The 23201-nt window shown below is 38.7% G+C and overlaps 1 protein-coding gene across 1 annotated transcript in view; it reads left to right on the top strand.

Moving 5' to 3' along the window:
* Positions 1 to 23201, top strand: part of SUCLG2 (succinate-CoA ligase GDP-forming subunit beta) — a 115103-nt gene that overhangs the window by 47840 nt on the left and 44062 nt on the right. The window contains exons 3-9 of the mRNA XM_040076414.1: positions 2884 to 2983; positions 3114 to 3204; positions 9185 to 9337; positions 10302 to 10391; positions 12861 to 12957; positions 16321 to 16482; positions 17877 to 18019. Coding sequence (XP_039932348.1) covers positions 2884 to 2983; positions 3114 to 3204; positions 9185 to 9337; positions 10302 to 10391; positions 12861 to 12957; positions 16321 to 16482; positions 17877 to 18019 — 836 coding nt within the window. The remainder of the gene's footprint in view (positions 1 to 2883; positions 2984 to 3113; positions 3205 to 9184; positions 9338 to 10301; positions 10392 to 12860; positions 12958 to 16320; positions 16483 to 17876; positions 18020 to 23201) is intronic.

The raw sequence follows: 23201 nt of genomic DNA, 5'->3' as shown, positions 1-23201 counted from the left end.
GCTCAGTCTGAGATATTAATGTGTTTGGGTTATAATTAGTTAAGAACACATGCTGTTACCAGCAATGCGTCATTATTCTGCACAGAGCAGTTTGCAGCTATTTGTTGCTAAATTAGTGACACTTAAAAGCTGTCGGGTTTTTTGTATTGCTTCTAATGATAAAGAAAATTATAAATCTGTGTCTAAAAATCCACATATGCGCACTTAAGAAGCAGGCTGGTTTGTTACTTGGTTTTCTGTGGAGTTTTTGTGTTTGTTTTTATGTTTTAATTTACACAAGACTGGTCGGTCAGTGGCCACGTGCAGAAGGTGGTTGAAGCCTTAATGGTGTTGAAAATGTGCTGTACTTTATGGTGGTGTAAAGGCGTGTTGTTTGTGATTGGATTTCTTCAAATCCTTTATGTGTAGCTACGCAGTCCTGCTTTTTCCAGTGTTGCTAGAACAGTTTGGAAGAGCATTAATAGAAATTACTTACACCTTTCTGATTTTAATGGGTTTAATACTGACTTCAGCTACCGTTTTTACATTTTTTTCCTTTAAACCGACAGGTGAAGGTGAGTTACATTGAATATTCTAGCTAATCCCACATTTTTGTTTCAGTGTAGTCTTTCGTAACATAATTTGGGAATTCAGGCAGGAGCAAACAAAAAGTTTGAGTGAGCATTTCTAGAAATCAACTCTTTAAATAAAAGGGTGACATTAAGTAGTGAATCAGCTTGGTGGGTACTGAATGATCAAGCCTAGTTACTGTAAAATGAGATCTGGATGGTTTATTTCATTTTACAGACTTTGGGCAAATAATTAAGGATTTAAATTGTTTCCTGTTGGTTTCCTGCAGGGCATGAAGAACCTGCTGTACTGTGCTCTGCTGAGCTGCTGCATTGATTAGTTCTTCGGGTCTAATCTTTTCGTGGCTGTGCTCGCTTTCATGTCTGTTTATGGGTTTGAGAGTTGTTCTTCTGAAGTTGCTGTATTGCCTTGATAGTCCTCTAGTGGATTATAAAACTGTACACATTAATTTCTTTCTCTAACTTTGTTTGTTGGAGCCCAGTGGAGATAATTGGTGCTCATGGAAGGTGGTGGTTGGGAATACGGGTGATGATCACCCCCAGGACTGGTACCACCCATCACTGACAATCAAAGCTCACATTGTTGGGATGGTTGGAAGCTAAAATTGATTTAATTAAATGCTTGCAGCATCTATTAACAATACCATATTAGGTTCTTTGTCACAGCAGCTACTGTGATTTTTGGAGTTTGCTTTTGCAGGTCAAAAAGTGATTTATAGTTTTAATTAATCTTAATTTGTGTGTTTAGGAAACATTTGATATAAAACTTTTTGTTGCATTTAAATTTCCTTGTTATCTGCCCTGCAGTGGCAGGAGTAATAGGGAGCCCAGAACATGAATATGTTGGGATGCATGAAATATTTTCAAGCAGAATGCTTTTAAGGTTCAGAGGGATATATGTCAAATGTTACTGACTGGATAAACATATGGATAGATTTTAGCCTCAAGAACCTTGGAAATTAAGCATTTCTTAGTACAGGATCTATGTTAAAAATAATTAATAAAACAATACAAATAGCTACAGTAACCACTACTCCTGTGTTAAAAGTACAATACCTGTGTTAAATAGAATATTTGTTTCCTAATATTTTTTCTGTTCTAAGATTGAACTTTTTTTTTGTAGCTGCTGTAATTTATTATACAGGCACTTTGAAATGATGCTGTGTCAGAGCCTGCCTGCACCAAAAATTGCTGCGCCTCTAAACTTATATTTAATAATCTGTAAAATGTTTTTACAGCCTAGAAAGCCTGAGTGTGTTTGAATGAAAGTATCTGTATCCTCTGTGCCAAGTAAAAGGTAAATTTGTCGATTTAACAACAAATTGTTATGTTTTATTGGGACTTAGATAAAATATTGTCCGAGGTGTGACCTAATCCAAACACCAGTGAAATCAGAGATTTCCACAGACTGCAGGAGAGGGAAACAATGAGTTTTTTCTAGGCACACTTAATGATCTGTCAACATTAGGATCTCAGACTTTGCAAAGCAGCCAGCACTATGATGATAAATGTGCAGAGTGACGGTAGCTGGTGTTAATAAACATCTTAAAGGCACCTGGGAGGTGTTGGTGGTTCAGGAAGTGGCTGTGATCCTGAGCTGCAGAGATGATGAGTGATGGTTTGGTTTGGTTTTGTTTTCCCTTTCCCCCCTGTTTGACTCTGTAAGGATGTCAGGATTGCTTTTGTTTGGAATGTAGGACGTGGTGCAATTGCTTTTGTCGCTGTCTCGCTGCACTTTGGTGTTACTTAGAGACTGTTACACTCAAATTGCCGAAGATCCAAGTGATGCCTCCCAGACAGGTGAAATGTTTTCACAGCTCCTGCCCTTGCTCTGCACTCACCTGCCCTTTGGGTGTAGGGATTTCTTCTTTAACAACCACATCCATGCATCTCCTTCCACGTGCTCAGTGCGAGCAATGGAATTCATTTCCCTTGATGAACGTTGTTTTTTGTGCATTCAAGACAAAATGTGATCTGATTTATGTCTAAAAACCATGCCAGTGTGTCAGCCACGGGACTGGGCTGGTTGTGTGCTTTGATGTGCAAGCCATGGAACGTTAACAGCATGGTTCTGATCTCTGCAATGACTTATTTATCACTTTAATAAGCTATGTATCCCTTAACTTCCTTGAGAAATTCTTTCTTGGCAAGGTTGCTTTATAGAAATGATGAATTTAGTCTTGTTTTATTGCTCACTAGTTATGAACAGCTGTTTGTTGTTTTAAAAGTCCGATCTGGAAATGCTTTTTGATCTCGTACTAACGAGCTCAATAATTGACAAACCACAGAATTGCAATGTGTTTTTCTTTTACAGAGGCAAAGGAAATTGTTCTGAAGGCACAGATTCTGGCTGGAGGGAGAGGGAAAGGTATTTTCAATAGTGGGTTGAAAGGAGGAGTTCATCTAACTAAAGAGTAAGTATTCTAAATTGAAAAAAAAAAAGCATAAAAAAATTGTTCCTGGTATATTTAGGCTGTTTACAACAGCTATGGTCTGTTTCTTTTAATATTTTTCAGTAAACTAACATTTTTCCTTTGTTTGTAGCCCTAAGACTGTTGAACAGCTTGCTAAACAGATGATTGGGTACAATCTGTCAACCAAGCAAACTCCAAAGGACGGTGTGACAGTTAAAAAGGTAAGATTTTAGCCTCTTGAAAGTTGAAAACTATGTTCATCTGCGATTTTGCATTAATAAGCTGGGATGTACAACATTTTTTTTCAATCCTTTTCCAATTCCTGATTGATTACATCTAATTGGTTAAAAAAAAAAAAGTTATTTCTTCAGTTTGTGTATGTATTTTGTTCATCAATTTCGGCATACCCACTGATGGAAAATCAATTGATTTTATGCAATGTATATTGAAAGGAATCCATTGTCATAGGCTCATCTTTCATCAAATACATACTAAGTGGTGATAAGTCTGCATCGTAGCATTAGCTGTGCGTGCTTATTGGCATTCTGTTTACAGAAACAATAGATACATGGTTCCCTTTGGTGGTAATATTATCTGTACTTCAGTCACCCTCAGGTCTGGGCAAGTCTTAATAGAGTGACAGATGAATCACAGAATGGTTTGAGTTGACAGGGATCTTGAAAATTCCTTCAGTCCAACCCCCTGCAATGAGCAGGGGCATCTGCAACCAGATCAGGCTGTTCAGAGCTCCATCCAGCCTGGCCTGGAACATTTCCAGGGATGGGGCATCCACCACTGCTCTGGGCAACCTGTGCCTCACCGTCCTCATTGTAAAAAAAATCCTCTTTGATATGTAGTCAAAATCTGTCTTATTTAGTTTAGAATTACCTTGACTTATTGAAACAGGCCCTATGAAAAAGTTTGTCCTCATCTTTATTGTAAGCCCCCTTTAAGTATTGAAAGGTTTGCTTGAGATTTTTTTTCTCAATTGAAAAAAAATGTCTGAACAGTAGATTCTTTCTACTTTTTGCAGATAGAGACTAAAATATGTTCATGGTAGTGGCTGAGGTACCAAATGAACATGGGAGTTAATTTTCCAAGGATGGTGCTTTCTGTAAGGCACCAAGGTTCACTTCAGCATGAATGATTTGCTCTGTATTGGACTAAATAAGAGAAGCAAAGATTCAGCAAGATCCTCCTTCAAATTAGTAAAATGCTGTGAGTCAGGAAATCCTTGCAATTGCCTATCTGCCGTATCTGTTTTTATCCCTTGCTTTTTTTGACTGAGCAACATTCCTCATACAGGTAAGTAGTCAAGACCCACACTGCATCTGTGCCAGGAAATAATTTGGCATGAGCTGAAGGAACTGCAGTTCTCATTTAATATCCTGTGAACAGCTTGGTGTATTAGCATAGAAGGGGAAGGAACACCTATCTGGAAAGATCCTGTCTAATGAGGGCTGGAAGAAGTGTTCAGGGAGTTCTTCTCTTGGGGAGCAAGAAGAACAGATTACCATCATTCCTCAGGTTGTTCTTAAAAAGAAATACTATATATATTAAAATAAGAGACTCAGTATTACCATTAAGGCATGTCTGTCGGAGATCCTGTTAATACTAAGGATATAAGAAAGGATATATTTCTGCCATACTAAGGCACTCTTGCTTGGGAAGATTAGCATTGTAAAAGCAGCTTTCCTTTATAAGTTTTTTGTTTTTATTCTTCTGCCCTAGTTGGCCTGCCTTGAATACATCCATACAGAAATTCTACTCTTTTGTCAGAGTGCATGCCTGTTCATCATTGACAGATTGCATTCTGAACAAGAAACTTCTAATTTTCTTTGAGATGGAAGAAGGGTATGGGTGTTGGGGTTTTTTGACGTGGATTATTCGAAGGATTTATATTAGGGTGACTTTTGTTCCATGTAGCTATAGAGTATTTAACTTGTGGTTCCTTTCTTCCCCTCCACAAGTTGTCTGTGTGGATGAACAGTGGGCAGGACTAAGCAGCTGGGGCACAGGTGGAGTTTAAGGTGACTACTGCACTTCAGATATTTATTTTGGTGGTACAGGATTGTTTACAGCCTTGAGAGACTGTGTATTTTTCCTTTGCTCCAGACTTCCAGGTGAGCTGGTACTTTGATGTTGATGCATGATAAACCAGTGTGATGTTTTTCACTGGGAGAAGTTGATCATCTGCTGTCATGGATTGTCATTCTGATTATAGAGTTGGCTTTTAAAAGTATGTTGGCTTTTAGCTAGTATGTTTTATATCTTTTGGTATTGAGTTCTTGATTCTTAGTAATTAATGGTAAGAGCATACTCCCTGCTTTAAATTAATTAATTCTATAGCAGTTTGCCCAATGTTCTGCTTATTAGATAGTGAAGAAAGCATGTTTAGAATGATGCACTAGTTCATCAAAAAACTATTTCCCAGCAAAATTATGTCTTTTTTTAAAATAATTTCTCATTTACAAAGTTAGCTTACATTGGGATCTTCAAGAGAGTTAGAGGAGCTGAGGAGTTCAGGCTTGAAGTGTCAAAACCAATACTGAAATTTTAATCAAGGGGCAAACTACAGTAATATTATTAAATATAAAAATATTGATATGTCTGAGATATCATTTAATGCAGTGGGAACTTAATGCACTGAAAAGTCCAGGCAGACTCTTTGGGCTTGCTAAGGGCAGTGGTGAAGTTGAGAACAAATCACTGGCATTTTTATTTTCTATTTCAGGGCACGTGCTTTCTCTCTGCATGTATGGAAGAATTTATGTTCTACATGTACTTAAGGAAAATTGCATTTCAGGAAGAAAAGGCATGTTTTTAGGATTGGTGCCTTTTAAACTTTTCAGTGTTCTGGAAAGTTTGAGTGGTTTAAAATACTATGTTTTTAAAAATTTAAGTAATAAGCATTTTTCAGAAGGAAAATAGTTGTTATGTCACTTTTTGTGAGGCAATCAACGAGCTAGTGTCAAGTCAGGGAGTGAATGTCACATACCTTTTACATGTATTTTTACGGAAGGTAGAAAAGGTAGAAATTTTCCGCAATTAGAATAATTACGAAACAGAAAATGGTGGTTTCAGCTTTCTTTCTCAGCTTGTGCACCTGCTACAGAATTTAAAGTGGCTCTTCAGATTGATGTTTCCCAAATTAATAGCAATCTCTTCAATTCCCTCCTAATCTGGAACCTGTTTTGTGAGCTTACATAAAGTCCTCTTATGGCAGTTTGGAATTTGGAGACCCTAGCTGTCTCTGATGACACTCTTCTCTTATCATGACAACCTGAGAATGCACTACCTGTGTTTTCTCTCCAAGAAATAACAGAATGAACATTTTACATATTTGATTCTGTTTAAAAAAAGCTGTTCCAGTTACCCTCATGACATTAGATGTGTGACTTAAAGTTTTAGGTAACGATTTGTTACAGAGAAGGAAAGCTTGAAGTTGTCAGGAGGTTTTAATAAAAACTGATTGTTCCCCAGGACATTTTAAATAAAAATATGATATGGTAAACAGATAATGAGGTGTCACATGCTTTATCAAAAGCAAAACAGACAAAATGTGAGAAGAGTCAACAGTCTGTAGATTCATTTTCACTATTCTTAACTCTTCATCAATGTGTTTGCATTAGTTCTGTCATGTGAGTGATAGAGAGACTTAAATGATATTTAAAGACCTGGAATACCAATTTCCCTGGCTTTGCTGGAGGATGGTGAAGGAAAGTTATTTAGCTAGCAGAAATCAGAGATATTTCACAATCTGACAAGTTTTGCTCTAAGGTTGCCTACTACAAAGCAAACTCTCAGTAGTTTTGTGAAGTAAGACAGAGAAGTATCTGATGATGTTGACATTGTTAATTAATGAGGACAATCACTCTGGCTGGAAGTCGCAGTTGAAGATACCTGATTTAATAATGTTAGTTCCACCTGCTGTGCCTGCAGATATATTCCTCAAAACTTGTTGAGTGTATTCCCATCCTAAGCCTGCCCTTGGGCTCTGTGGATGCTGACCAGCTCTGACAAGACCCAGTAGGACCAGTTGGTTTTATCTGACTTCTGTCTAAAGCAACTTGACTCACATTTTTCAGATACAGTGATGCAGGATATGTAAGAAGGTGAAAACATGGATGCAGGTAAAAAATAGTAGCGAATCAAAGATGCTTTCCCTACCCTTGCTTGTTAATTTGACGAATCTTGGCAGGTAGCCAAGCTATGTCTCTGAAGTTGTCTTTTAGCATCCCTCTGTAGTAGACTAAAATAAGCAGATGCTTTTAAGTAGTACAGTAGTTTTTCTGCATTCTTGGTTCTCTCCTTCACCCTGGCTTGCTTTACTTTCCTTTTGAACAGTCGCTTATCTGAACTCTTCCTTTACATCCCCCTATGTTGTGTGAATCAAGTGAGGTAAAAGTAGAAGGAAACAAAATTACTGTGAAGCAGATTTCTTCCAAGCCAAAAAGACCATAAAGAAATTTCATCTTTCCTTCAATTCTGAGCACCGATGGCTTTATTTGATTCCTTGTTTCTTACTGTTTTTTGGTTTTTTTTTTCTTTTTTTCCTCTTCTCTAATGCCTACTGCCTGGCAGAAAGTCCTTACATTCTTTCTTATGTGCTCTGGAGCAGACTGTCAAAAATGCAACTTGGGTGAAAGTATAGTGCATCTTTCTTGTTTATAGTCCTTGAACTATGAAAGCCCAAGGAATACTCATTTGATGGAGCACCTTGTGCCAGGTAGGCAGAGTTTTAAGGCTGCAGGTATAAAAATGCCTCTTGGATCTGCTGACTGAGAGAAGGAATCTCTCCTTTTGCTATATTCAGTGATGATCATAGTCTGCAGTCATTGTTCAAAACTGTCACTTCATAAACAGACCCTGTTAGAAAGATGTTGCCACTTAATCCTTCTTAATTATATTAATATTTGGGAAGTGATTTTCCTGATTTCTACCACTTCCATTGAAAGATGGGAAATAGTAGCTCTCTTAAGGAAGATTGTAACGCTAATTAGATTGCAGAGGTGGCTGCTTCACATTCAGATTGAAAAGCAAGAGTGTAGTGCAGAGCAGAACTGCAGTCTTTGCAACGTTGATTGTGGCATCTGTTATGATCACAGGCAACAATCATTAATGAACATATGCAGATATTTTTCCTAACATTAAAAATATTTGGAGAAATTTTGTATTCTTATAACAAAACGGTTTTGTGAGTCCTTTGCAAGTGTAAAACTACTCAGAGCTTGAAATTGCTTCAATAGCTATTGTTAAACTATTGCAAAAACAGTTCAGGTGAGGAGAAAGGTGCAGTTATTGTAATACTAAAATGGAAAGGACCTTGTCTTGTTTTTGGGAGGAGGGAAAAAATTGAAGCGAACACTTTATATGGGCCAATTTCCTTCACTTTTAATGTGGTGCTTGTAAATTCCAGACGTGGGATTTGAATCATCTTTCTGTTTTGTGCTGTGGTGTCTGTCAGATACTGGTACAAAATGGCTCTGTAGCTTATAGTAATAAATAGGAAGTAGTAGCTCTTTGGAAAAATAAATTTCTGTGTTTCTAGATTGTGCCAGTATCTGAAGGACCCACACCTGCTTGACTCTAAAGTGAAAATAAAAAGCTGGATGGCAGAATTAGCTGTAAACCCATTTTCTAGGAAATACTTGGGCAGGGCAGGAGTTCAGAGCAGAGATTACAAGGGTTGGGTGGCCTTTGGTCAGAATAAGGGAGACGACTTAAGCCTGAGGGTTTGCTGGTGAGGAACAGCGCTGCTGGTGAGATGCACCCAAAATCCAGCATGCCACTCCTTCTACCTGTGTGATCAGCACACTGAGCCCTTTGTGATTCAAGACTTTCTGGGGACAAGAATTCTTGATAAGCAAGAATTATCCCAAATTATTTGGATTAAAAGGTAACATAGAGGTCTGCAATATGGACACAGCAGCAGCTCTTGGAAAAGCCCCAGCACTGAGATGTTCCTGGGTGACATTGCTGGCTGCATGCCCCAGTGAGAAGAGCAGCATTAGAGGAGTCTCTTACTTAAAGAGAGAGCATTTCTTGGGGAAAAAGGTCCCAGGGTTGTAGTACTGTAGTAAAAGCAGTGAAATGTTTCTTCTCTGGATAGCAAGTGTCAAGCTACTGCACTTTAAGGCAAAGTGGAAGGACCAGTCAGAACCGTTGATGTTTTCTTTTCTTCCCTCTCTCCATTTTTAGGTGATGGTTGCAGAAGCACTGGATATTTCCAGGGAAACATACTTTGCAATTCTGATGGACAGAGCCTGCAATGGACCTGTCATGGTTGGTAGTCCACAGGGTGGTGTGGACATAGAAGAAGTTGCAGTAACTAGCCCAGAACTTATCTTTAAGGTACTGAAATAATGTTTTACAATAACAATTTTCCTTGTCAGTTATCCAAAAGAATATTTTCCCCCCTTTCTCCTCTCATTTTTCCTTCTTCTGTGTAAAAAGGAGACAGGAAGAACCATAAAATTAGTGTTTCATCGAATACAGGATCATACCTGTCATCCAGTAAATGAAGCATATTTAACATCTGATTTTACTAGAATTTTTCAATTAGAAAAAGATCTTAAATCTGGCTGTTATGTGATATGTTAAACTTCATATCTGAAACGTTTTATGAGTGAGTTTCACTTTCAGGAAGGTATACAGGTTTTTTCACAAGTGGGTTGGTGCCAAGATACTTATTGGTTTTGTGTCTGTTTTTCTCTAATTTACAGAGCTGTTAATTATTTTTTGTACCTGCAAGACTTTTTCATCTGAAATACAACTGTTGTTATTACTTTCTTGAGGATGACTACACTGAAAATTTTTTTAAGTTACTGTGGCAAGATAATGAGTAGACAAGCTATTCAGCTGAGAAAATAATTGATACAATCAACTATAATTATGCAAAAAATTGTAAAAATATTTAATATGCATTTAAAAATTATAGAAACTTCACAGTGTTACTGGGCAGTGACACTCTTTGCCTTGAAAATATTCCAGAATATGTCATAAAAATTAACAGACTAAATATTCGTCAATGCCATCTGTACAGTAATTAAAAGCGAAAACTGGTGTCACACTGTCTTGTCAGCGTGCCACCCTGAAGAATTCTATATATTTTTTGGAAGGACTGTTTCATAGTCAATGTGGGTAATTATAACATCCCCTATAGGCACCTGCTGTAGCCTCAGTCTCGGGGAGCCTTGGCAAACAGCCAGGTTTTAATTACTAATTTGCACATGTATGCTAAGTGTTTTCCTTTTGGAGTTATAAAGCTCCATTCCGATTGAATATTTAGTTATGTTTATGCATGTTACTGTTGCAGGAGGAAATAGATATTTTTGAAGGCGTAAAGGATCGCCAGGCGTTGCAGATGGCAAAAAATTTGGGATTCCAAGGACCTTTGCAGCAGCAGGTAACCTGATTGCACTCCCCGGGCTTAGGCTGCAGATTTTTTAACCCAGCTCTATTCAAAATATTTTTAGTAGGCAGGAAAGGCCAAATGTCCATTAAATCAGGATAATTTTTAAATTCTAAATACTAAATTGCACCTATGTAATTGTCGTTAGGCTTTAGCATTTTGAATCAATTCCTTGCGGTTTTAAAGTGAGAGTCCTTGAGGCAGTCAATGGCAATGTGCTGTTCCACCATGTGGGATTCCTTTGCTTTCACTGGAATTCCACTGGAGCTCCATGAATGGCATGGGTAGAGCTGTTTTTGAAAATTGGCTCTTAATATAGGGAGAAACAAAAGTGTTCTTTTGTTTTTGACTGAAATCTTTTAATTTTTTTTATTCTTCAACTCAGAAAGAAAAGGCTGCCAGCATGTTGTGTTTTCAGTATCTTTTTCCTGTACATATATATAGATAATGAATATATCTGTTTGCCTTTATGTTTGCCTTTATGCATCATTTTGGAGAGAAGAGAGCTCATTTTAGCTGGCCTGTTTTTTGGATCTTTTTTTCTGTAGTATCAAACTGTTATTTTTGTAGAACTCCTTTATTTTTAATTCAGCAGTTTTAATTATTTTCTATCCTAACATGCAATTAACAAATGCATAATGATTAAGTTGATTAACACACATTTGAAGATTTAGCTGTATATCTAATGAGGAGGAATGATTATGTAGAACCTTTCAACCCTTGAAGAGTTCTGGTACTTAATAATTCACAGCAAATATGTGTGGACTTTTAAACAACACATTTAAATAATGCTGCAGGAATGCATTTCTTTCCTCATGCTTTCAGCTAAAAGGAATTTACTGAAGCATAGGGACATAGTTTTTATCCAGACAAATCCTAGTATTTACTTATACATTCTCTAGTTCTAGGCTGGGATTTTCTGCTTGAAGAGGCTCAGTTCTTACAGACCCTGAGAAAGAGAAGTGTTGGCATTAAGCTGCCTGATTCAGAGAGGTGCTGAAAGATGGAGCAGCCTTTAATAAAAGTGAAGTGATTCTGGTGTTCTGGTGCAGTTGCAGCAGAGGACTTTGGCAACAGCAGCTTTTCAGGTGGCCCAGAGTCGATGTGGGGTTCGTGGTGGGGCTGCCTGCCCAGGATCACTGCTGAGAGCCTCACCCCTGGGCTCTTGGGGTGGTTTGCCAACTTCAGGGTTTGTGCCAAGGAAGCTGCTGCACATTTACAACTGATATATATATATATATATATAAATATTTATTTTTTTTTTTAAGTCAAACCGACTGAGAATGCTTCAACTGATAACTCGTGAGCAGCAAAGGTTTCCTAAGCAATTTGTGCCGCTTCCCAGCTGTGACTCTAAAGAATCTTGTCACAGAATCACAGGGTGGTTTAGGTCAGAAGGGACCTTAAAAACCATCCAGTTTCATCCTCCCTGCCCTGGACAGGGGCACCTTCCCCTGGATCAGGTCACCCAAAGCCCCATCCAGCCTGGCCTTGAACACTTCCAGGAATGGGGACTGTACCACCTCTCTGGCAAAAACGGGATTGGGGTTGAGTCTTTCCAGTTGTGAAGTTTTATTTTGCATGACTCACCTTGTAGGGGAAAGCTGACTTATGCTTTCTTTATTCTAATTCATTTTACTTATCAGGAGAGGTCTCGAGTATTTTTGGGTTGTGTACTTCAGTTAGCTGATCAGTGATGAGAGGGAAAAAATTGAGTGGTTCTTTATTAGCGCACTTCATCTGCAAACTTATTTCAGCTAATAGGTTCACAGTGTGCAATGACTCAAAGGGATTTTTTAATATACGTTCATACATTCATGTTGCTGTTTTTAAGTAGTTCTATTAGTGGAAAAATGTTAGAAGAACAAAAGACTTGGAAATTAGTTGTCAGTGGTGGTATTTTCAGCCACGGAATCAGGCATGGAGGTAGATGGTGATGAGTAATAGGGAACAAGCAGGTGTATCTTGTAATGAGTACACAATGCTTCGGACCTCAGTTCTTCAAGAAGATATTTGAGACTGTTGTAGGAAGGAGAAATAGATCATTTTTTTCTGAAGTCACCAGAATGCACAAACTATTTTTTGGTTTCTGACTTTAGACTGGTGAACGTGGATGCAACTCAGACCTCGGCGTGCCAGAGAATATCTCATTATGCTGGTGCCTAACAGTGTCTTCCCAAATTAAACTTGTCATAGTAATTGCACTATTTTTAGAAAATCTCCAGTTCATGTAGACTTTAAATGCACATTTATTAAATGTTACACTGTATTGTAATGCTACTTTATAACAAAGTAAGAGACTATGTGAATGTGGTTAAGTAAACAGAAATAAAAGCAGTAATTATCTAGAATTACTCTGCAATGTAATACATTAAAAATAATCAATAATGGTTTACCTTTGCCTTGAAAACATGAACTTTTATTTTTCTGTGTGGTAATTGTTAATCATTTGATCACATTCAGGCAGCAGATCAAATTAAGAAGCTGTATAATCTTTTCTTGAAAATTGATGCCACTCAGGTTGAAGTCAATCCCTTTGGTGAAACTCCAGAAGGGCAAGGTAAGAAATTGAAGGAAACAAATGAATGCATTATAATTCTTTATTTATGCAAACTATAAATTAAATTGCATAGAAGGATGTAGCAGCGGCTTTGCATTAATTTCATTTTGTAATGTAATTTAAACAACATTCATAAATATTCCCTCGGCATATTTTATATTTCAATACCTTTTGTTGTTTCATCCGAGTAGTGGAAGTATTGGCTTCTACATGTTCTGCTTGGTGAGAGACAGCAACATTTTCTGCTCTTCTGCTCATGTACAAAGTTGGGGTTTTCTTAATTTTGTTTTGTGGGGCGGTTTTTTGTGTGTGTGTTAATGCTGCTAGAATTACTGAGATTGTGTGGAAAGAAACTTGTTCTTTTGTGTTTGCATTCATATGGGTAATTTAAATTTTAAAGTGCATGACTCTGCAGTCTGTTAGAGCCCAGACCAAATTTCAGCTGAAACAGACACTTGGCCACATCCTTTGGGAAGGAGATGGGTCATCGACTCTTCCTGCGCCACGACTGCAGGGCTGAGGAGGTGCAGGGTAAAACTAAGGAGCTGAATTTGCTTTCATCTCCTTATAATAGCTGATATTCCAGCAGAAACCTTTCCTTCCATTTCTCCTTTTGGTCCAAGTAACTTGGACAAAGGAGAAGAGGGGAGGAACTAAAGGTGCCTGTGGGTTATTGAAATATTCTAGGGCTGACCCAGGGGGATCACAGTTACCTCCTCATCGTTCCATTTCTCTGAGGTGCTGAAGGCTTATTTGGTGGGTACCAAGAGGGGAAATTGGTCTGCAAGCAGAGGCCAGTGAGGGATAGGACAATAAGTAATGAGAGGAAATAAAAAGTGTTCCTTAAAGATTGGAAAGAGACGTGGTGGTACTCACTTTGCATCCTTGCTGGAGTTCTGCGAGGTGGCACTGTGGAAATGAAGGTTTGGATAAGTTATCAAGTTAGTTCTTTTGGGATAACTATGCATATTTAGTCAGAAGGGCTTAATCTCAGGGATGGTAAGAGTTTTTGTGCTGTTTTCTCCGAGGTTTTTCCCCATGTGTTTTGCATCCAGGAAGCTGAGGAGCAGAAACAGAGTGGGTTTCAAGCTGTGAAACCCATCTTGCTCGCAGAAATGCACAGGAGTCTTCCTGTGCTTATTCCTTTTTTGCTAGCAGTTTCTCCATCTGAAATGTCTTAAAGGAGAATAAAGATAAAACAAATGGGAGAGCATTTGCGTAGCTTAATGCAGCTCTTCCTAATGATAAAATATAAGTCTCTGTATGAAGCCCATAATTCTTGTCAAAGTAATGGATAAGATGGATTTATTTCTTGCTGTGTTTTGTGTTTATCACTTGTGTGGATTTCCATCAGGTTGTATGTATTTCCTTCTTTAATATCCTAGCAAATTCTTTGTTAACACTAGTGGGTCAGAAGCCTGAAACTTCCCTTTTTTTGTTGTTTGTTTCTGTTTTGTTTGCTCTCAGTGTAAACTGTTGAATTGGCAGATGACAAAAATCCTATACTGTTAACAGAAACAACAGAAGTACTTCATGAATATAAGTGTTGGAGCATTCTTTGATATTTGTTTGGGAAAAAAAATCCATTTGTATAATCTATCATGAATGTAACAATGTGCTTTTGATAGTGAAAATGGTTTGATAAATATTAATAAGTTTTTTTGCCACTACTTTGTACAGCATGGCCTTTGTTAGAGATGAATGTTCTGTACAAATGGGTTTCTGTTAATGTGACATGGAGGATGTTTGTGTGTAAGGTAAACAGAGCTCTGAAACTGCAGTTGTACTCTAGCTTTGGGTGGGTTTAGCAATTTAAGCACCTGAAAGCTTGATGAAGAAAAATTTTCTTATTTCATTGCTAAAAAAAAATAATTAAAGCAGCTCTAGTGCATTAGAAGCATGTTAGGAAGTGCAGCTATTTCTCGTTTTGGCACATTCCCACATGATGATTGACCAGGTAGGATCTGGACTCTTCCAAGAGATTTATTATACACACTGATGAACAATTTTCTGAAACTGCAGTCAGTGAAGTGAGATTTGTTAGTTTTAATTTAATCTGTTATCAGTTGCAAGTCAAATATTTAAAAAATTTAAAAATCAACGTCAAAAAACCAAAACAAGAAAACCCAATGCAAATCACGATAGACAGCTGAGACTCTCCTGCTTGTGTAAATGTCTGGTTTGCTGTTTCCTTAGCTATTTTTTCCTAAGTTAAGAAACTGTATATTAAACAGCTACATTTCCATCAAACAAAATTTTGTGTTTTGATATTTTAATTGTTGTGTATCTATAGCAAAGACTAAAATTGTCCTCTTAATTGTCATTGACCTCCAGATGTGTGCAATGCTCATGAACACGTGCCCATGTACCATGGACGTGTCTCAATGGCAATGTGACTGAAAAACACCAGCAGACAGGAAAACGATTAGATTTTTATGGACACAGCATTTAAAGGCACTTAGATTTGATTGGTTTGCCTTGAGAAATCAATTATGCTTAAGTCAGTAATTATAATCTGAACATAGTACAAGGGAAATTACTGGCATAGTTATATGAAAAGTATATAGTCTTACATTTACTTAGAACATTTTAATCTAATGAGGCATTTGCCTATGCAAACCCATAGAAATAATGAGTCAGAAAATAGGCAAATAACACTCTACAGGCATTTCTGTTACTGGTGTGTTTATGTGAATATTGTGGCTGCTAGCCAGTCCTTTGGATCTTTTATTTAATGTAGGCAGATTTAGCAACTTCTTAATTTGTTTTTACAACCACAGTGGATGTTGAGATTGATGAGAAGGTTTGTATTTACTTTCTTAATTTCCTTTATTTAAAAGTAATCTTTTGGTCATTTTTGACATGCTTGGCTTCAGGTGTTTTGAGCTCTTCAATGAAATAATTTGCATACAGTTAATGACATCAGAAATTCAAAATGTGGCTAAGGGAAGCATTTTGTGTTGTTCAACTCTGACGACTGCATGGCTTTGGGTTGGTGTTACCTGTTTTATCTGTTACTCTTTCAAAATACGAAAGCTAAACTCTCCTGTATCACAGCTGCAGCCCACCTGTCCGGATCACAAACACTGCCCTCATAACATGCAGGAACTTTGTTTGTAGCAAACACAGAAGATCTTCCTGTGTGGTGTGGAGATCTTGCAGTGCCTTTTCTCCATAGAGGATTTATGGAAAACCTGCCTTTTCCTGCTGGACTCAGTGCTAGAACTTCAGCTGCTCCTGTGTTGGAGGCAGCTTCATTCCAAACCAACCTCCCCCTCGCTGCTGGAGCAGCTGTAATATTTCAGAAGCTCTGGCTGGCTGTGAACTCTAAATGCCTGGGTGTTGTTTTATTTTCTCCTCCAGTTGTTTGCTTCGATGCCAAGATAAACTTTGATGACAACGCAGAATTTAGGCAAAAAGAAATATTTGCCATGGATGACAAGTCTGAAAATGAGCCCATAGAGAACGAAGCTGCCAAATATGACTTAAAATATATAGGACTGGATGGAAACATTGCTTGCTTTGGTAAGAACAAATACATCCAAAAGACATTTGGAAACAAATTTACACTTGTTCAGTGGATAGACTTTGCTTAGATCTGACACTCAGGCCACCCTTGACAGAATTTCAGTCTGTTTTGCTGAGGATTTCTGCAGTGTTGTCTGTCCTTCCACAAGCTCTTGCAGGAACGAAACAAAAATTGTGTGGAAACTGTGCTGATGGCCACAGCACAAAAGCAGGGCAGGAGTGGTGTCAGAGAGAAGGCAGGCTGAGCAGTTTCAATTTCTGAATTTTTAACCTGATGTGATTGGTCTTTCCAGCAATTAGAACAAGAAAAGTCATCAAAACCTAATCAGTAATTTTTAAAAGTGTGTATTACTTAAAAGACGCTTGAAAAGTATGTTTCTATAAATGTGACATTCCCAGTTACAATTGAATATTAAACTCCATTTCCCTTTAGGAAAGCTGCTAAAGAATCTGCTTGGAAATGTCAGGCTTTTTATTTTCCTGAAGTTCCTGTAGAACAGAAATTACTCTGCTGTTTAGAAGAGATAAGGAGAAAAGTCATCTGTGCTCTAAATAATTTTCACTTTGTACAAATTCTTTTAGCCAATACAACATTTTATCATTAATCTAATTAAATTAGGTATTTTTTTTTTTTACTTGGTGAGAAAATGCCCAGCACTTATATTGGCTCTGATGTGTATTCCAAACACAAATCTAGATTGTGGTAATGTGTTGCAGTTGATTCAGTGAGTAAGTGAGACTTCAATCTCAATTTCAAAAAACAACCAAAATACTTTAAAACCCAAATAATAATTGCCAACATTATGCTGTTTTTTTAGTGGTCTGTATTCTGGGTGACACAGAAGCCTTTGTCCAACAGGAGCAACATAACAGGGACACATAATTCTCATCACTTCTCCCAGTTTACATCTTCCTACCCATGGAAATGCTTCTAGTCTGCTGCAAATCTAAAATAAAAGGCAGTTTCAGGAACATCTGAGGTCTGTCCCCAAAACCGAGTTATGTGTGATGCAGTAACACAAAGCATCTCCTGCTCTCAGAGTGATGGGAGAGGAGCTCAAAGAGTCAATTTGTCCTTCATATCACCATTCCAGAAGTTTTTATGTCTCTGTTTTTAATAAAATCAGAAGGTTCTGCTTTGCCACAATTACCATTCCAGAGAATGCTTAAAGGAGGGTGCACATCTAAGCTGTAAAAAACCCTAAATGTTGGTGTGTTTGCGCCAAATTTTGAATTATTTATTGCATTGGATATCCTTGAATAGCTACTAGTACTTAGAAACAGCTATGTAATGTTTTGGGCCGTGTTCTGGGGTTGTGCTGATGCATTTGAAGCCTTTTCACAAATCTTATCCATGTGAATTATAAGCACTTTGATATTTGCATTTGCAGTCAATGGAGCTGGGCTTGCAATGGCAACGTGTGATATAATATCCCTGAATGGTGGAAAGCCAGCCAACTTCTTGGATCTGGGTGGAGGTGTGAAGGAAGCACAAGTCTATCAAGCATTCAAGCTGCTGACTGCTGATCCAAAGGTAAAAATGTTGGGTTTGGGCTGGGAGCTTCCCTGTGCAGCAATAGGGCTGAGTAGGACCATGAACAGTGCACAGAAAAACCCAGATCATGGTGGGAACACTGAGAGTGAGTTCCTAAAGGACTGGTCTGGGTGGAAAATTGTCAGTGTAAACCACTGGACAGACTTTTCAGTTCCTGATCCGTGCTCAGGTTTGCTGGTGAGTTGTGAGTGGGAGCTTCCTCAAGGCACTTCACAGAACTGCAGGTGTGCTAATGCTGGGCATTGCACTGCTGAACTCAGAACATCTCTGTCCTGAAATGGAATTTGTGAGACTTAGATGCCTAAAGTATCATTCTTTATAGTAGACTGAGGAGAACAATGGGAAAATTAAGCAAATAGCTAATTTTAAGGGCAGATTTGTAGTCTTTAACTCAAGGTTTCTAAAATATCTGACTCTGCACTGCAGGATAATCTGTATTTAATTAACGTTCCCAAGCTGGAATCATAGCCTGGAACATTCTGACACTTCCTTTTACAGATGGAGCTGCAGTTGCTCTTTTCTTTTTTTGAGCAAGAGGAGAAGACATTATTCTGTGTGTACTGAGTAGAAGTTATTTCTGGAGATGTGTGCTGAGGTCATTGGTCCCCTCTGCAGACAGAACTGGAGGATCTGCCGAGAGAATATTGATCAGGCGTGGGCTTTGGAGCAGTGCCAGCTGCCCATCCTGCCAACATGGAGTTCTGCTTTTGTGTGTAGCCAGAGCTCCGTTGCTGTTGATATTTATACTAATGGAAATCTGTCGGAGGGCTTTGATCATCCTTCCCATCTCCTGCACCTAAGCATCACAGCTGAAGTCCCTATTTCAACATATTGCTTCCTTTCGTGGATCTGGCTTCATCTCCTTTATCTCACGTTTTCTGTGATTTCCAGTCATTTTCCTCATGTTCATTGTGATGTGATGCTGGTTTCTAAATGCCACCTTCCTGTGACAATTACATTGCTGTAATTGTATGCTCTGTGCAGCAGTAAGTGACAAAAATGTGGTGGCTTTTCAAATGGAGGTGGATGTTGTTTGCAGCAAAATTTCAAGGCAAAATTCAGAAGAAAATTTGCAGTACAAAATAAGCACAGGTCAGCTTCACACTGTAAGCTCTTTGCAGTTGTAACTCTCCCTGCATATTTTTTTTAGCACCTGGTACCTTGATGTCTCAAGTGCTTGTTGTTTGAGTTGTTTGTTTGAGGTGCTCTGCCGTGCGTGCTTCGTGAGATGATCTGGCTTTGCCTGAGATGTAATTTAGTTCGGAAACTCGTGGTAGTGGTGGAGAGGCAGGTGCAGTAAAGTCTCAAATACACAGATTAGCTGGTGATTATCGCCCTGCTAAGTAGTTTCTACTGTCTGCTGCAGCACGAACAGCAGGTATTAATTTTGGTGATGAAGCTTACTGAGTTTAAACAATTTTAAACCAAAAAGGCATTCTAGTAGCTCTCAGCTACAGAACATCTGCATGCCCAACATTTGACTTGTAGTTATCTCCTCCTGTTATACATTCTGCTTATATTTTACTGCTTAACTATTTCTGACTGCATACAGCAGGGCTAGTGAAGCTCTGCTACTGAGAGAAAGCAAAAAAAGGGAGCATGGAAAGGGCCTGGATTAGGATTTATGCTGATACGGGCAGTGCCATTCCTGGCATTGACTGGCTGAAGATGCAGAAGGCAAAACGTTTCATGTTTTATTTCATTCTGTTCCGAAAATATAGCAAATGTTTGTTAGTTCCTCTCCTGATACCATGTCCATTAGCTCAATATATAATCAGAAAATTGAATGAATCCTCTTCTTTCTTAACTGATGGTAGGGCTTCAGTCCCAAGAGTTTTTGTGGCTAATGCAGCATTCACAGGTTGTATGTGGTCAGTCATTTCCCTGGGGCCTTTAACTTGATTCCCACCTGGTTTGATAAGATGAAAATATTTCTTGGGAACTTGAGATTCAGTTAATTTTTGTAAATATTCAAATGTCTGGAGACTAAAGAAATAACAACAAAAAAAAGGTTTTCAGGGCTGTAATATGGAGAATTGCTGTTTTTTAGTTGTGCTGGCAGAGTTAAGGACATTGCGGGAGATGAAATCTTCCAGAAGGAAAGGTTCAACTGCACTTTGGAAAAGATCTTCCTCTCTCTTTAGTTGTCTTTAAAATGTCTATCTGTATTAAAGCAAAAAAAAAAGCCACACAAAAACAACAAGAACCAACAACAACAACAAAATCCACACAACCCCTCCTCCCCCCCAGACAAACAAATCAAGATATGCCATGATTTGATTTAGTGAAGCTGAGGATATTGTTTTCAGGAAAAGTGAAGATTTGGGCTGGTTTGCTGCTGGTTTAATCTGTCAGCTGTCAGCGTCTATAATTCCTGGGGAAGAAAAGAAGGTGTGAGGGGTTTTGTTGCAAAAGGTGTTCCACTGGCTTTTGGATGGAAACGCTGTCCCTGGAGCAGGTGACCCTTTTCACACTCTGCTGGTCTTGTTTGCTATCTGCCATATCCAATACTTCCTAGGTTAGACAGGTCATTGCAATGGTTTTGAATTCCTTTCTATTCACTGTCTAAATTCCAATTGCTTTTTTTCTTTCTTTCTTCTTTTCTTTTCCTTCTTCCTGCCTGTCTTGTGTCTGTAAGTTTGTGCTGTGCATCTGCTCTGGCAGGAAATGGACAGTCTTCCCTGTTCTTAGATAGTGGCAAAAAAGGGAAAGATGGCTCAATTCTGGCAGTTCAAGCTGCTGGGAGACACTGCAGGAGCTTCATTTATGCCCCTTTGTCCCACGGTGAAGTAGAAGTGGTTGTTTCCTTTGGTGTTTCTTAGGTTCCCCTGCACGTGGGAATTCCTGTCCTCATCCCTGAGTACTCTCACATCCTTGCCAAGCTCCACAGGTGCTTGTTTTGCCTCATGCTGAAGACCTGGTTACCAAAGGTTGACTGTTTGAAGGATTCAGCAAGGTTTTTTGGAAAGACTAAAGCTGAAAAACCAAAAGCTGCTCCCACATGGATCTCCATGGGCTGCAGGGGAATCTCAGCCCCGGCACCTGGGGCAGTTCCTGTTCCTCCTCCTCCACTGACCCTGGTGTCTGCAGGGCAGGCTCCTCCTGTCTCACTCCTCTCTCCAGCTGCTGTTTTACAGTTTTCTGTGCCCTTCTGAGCTCTGCTATCCAGAGGTGATGCCTCTGTCCCTGCTGGGCTCGGGCTCCATTTCCGAGCTGATGGCATCAGCTCCATCGGACACAGGGAAGGCTCCTGGCAGCTCCTCACCTCTTATCCCCTGCTACCTGACCCTGGCCTCACAAACTCATACAGAAGCCAACTAAGCTGTAAGCAGGTTTGTTTTACCATCAGCATGCTCTAGCCTTGCTCATAGCAGTGGACTCCTATTAGAAAGTGTCACTGGAACACAGGCAGTTAAACGGTTTGTTGTTCTTTTTCTCCTGTTCCCACTAAAGATCCTTTGAAAACCCTTTTTCTGAAGTCTGTCATTGATGATATGACTAAAGACTCACCAAATCTACTGATGTTAACAACTGTTGGCTTGTTATTTAGGCGAAATACTATTGACAGAAAGACAAACGTTTCTTGGGACAAAATACTCCATATTGACATCTGTTTGCTCATATCCAGGGAATAATTAATATAAAACACACACAAGAGTTTATATTTTTATCTAGTCCAAATTCAGATTATTGTCTTAATTATATGGAATAGACAATCCTTCCTGTCACCTTGCTTTGCCTGTTTATGTTCAGGTGTATCTCTGTGCCCACCACATCATTGGCACTGATGTGTCTCACTGCTGTGTGTCAAGCAGAGGTTTTGGGGCTTTTGTTTTCCAGGCATCCAAGAGAGTGACCAGGATTCTGAAAGAGGATATCATTAAATCATAACTTTGCAATTCACTTCTTTTCCAGCCATGTTTATTGTGGAAGTAATACAGTTTATACATCCTTATTATACAAGGCATTCTTATCGCCAGTTTATCCTTTTGGCTTCAGGGGTTTTTAGTATTAGCTTTCTTAACATTTGCAGTCTGTTGTGTGGCAGCAGGAAGGATAACATTATACTAAGAGGAAAAATTTGGGATATTCTTTTCTTAGATTTCAGAAATAAAAATGAAGTTGCCATGTATAATGTATTTGGTCTTTATTTCAGGTAATTGATTTAAAATTGAGTGAGCTAGTTCAGTTCAGGCTATTCAAGACATCACCAAACATTCAGGCAGATTGGGGCATAGTAACTATATTTATCTGTTCCTGGATTGTTTGCTCTCACTCTACAAATTTAAACAATGACCTGCTCAAGGGGCAAAGTTTTAAAAACACTAGAATTTCAAATGCTGCATTTTTGTAATTGGGAACTTCCTCATGATTAGAGCATTGGCTGGCTTTGAGCAGTTTGCTGCATTTAACTGATTGTCAGCAGTGGATTACTCAGTGTTACAATAAAGCAAACCCATAAATCAGTAGGAACAGATAACCTTCCCTATCACACATGCAGCCTATGTCAGTGTGCACATAATTTTGGAGAAAAAAGGGAAATGTAAATAAGATTCAGTTGTGGACATAAAATAAAGTGTTAGCACTGAATTTGTTTAAATTGTCAGATCTCGTGTCATTTCAGATAATGCGGAGGAACCCAGACTCATTAGGAATCTTTTTGCTTTCTCATTCTCATAGCAAGCACCCTTTACACACTTCATTACCCAGCTCTTCCTTACACAGCACGAAAATTCTTTACACCTTGTGTGTTTCTCTGATTTACACAAGAGGGTGACGCGTCCTGTGCTGGTTTGAGCACCCTCAGATGCTGCAGCTGAGGAGCCACTGGTGCACAGTATCTGTGCTGCACTGCACTGTTGCACAGGTGTGCACTGTTGCACAGGTGTTTGCTGCAGTGCTCACACTCTGCATGGCCCTCACAGCTCCAGCTGCCTGTCTCAAAATGGTGACACTTGAATTTAGTGAACACTTCTGGAAGTACAGGCTCTGACTGCTGTTTTTACCCCTCTCTGTGAAACGGGTTATTTATAACGTCATCTACCATCTACAAACATGGATCAAAAATTAAATAGTTTGTTAAAGAAGTTAAGTGCTATGAAAATTATAAAAGCTATCACTGTTCCTTCACTGCTCATTGCAGAGCCCTCTCCTCCTGGCA

The sequence above is a fragment of the Hirundo rustica genome, chromosome 12 (genome assembly GCF_015227805.2).
Source record: "Hirundo rustica isolate bHirRus1 chromosome 12, bHirRus1.pri.v3, whole genome shotgun sequence".
Lineage (NCBI taxonomy): Eukaryota > Metazoa > Chordata > Aves > Passeriformes > Hirundinidae > Hirundo > Hirundo rustica.
This window is presented reverse-complemented; position numbering and strand designations above follow the sequence as displayed.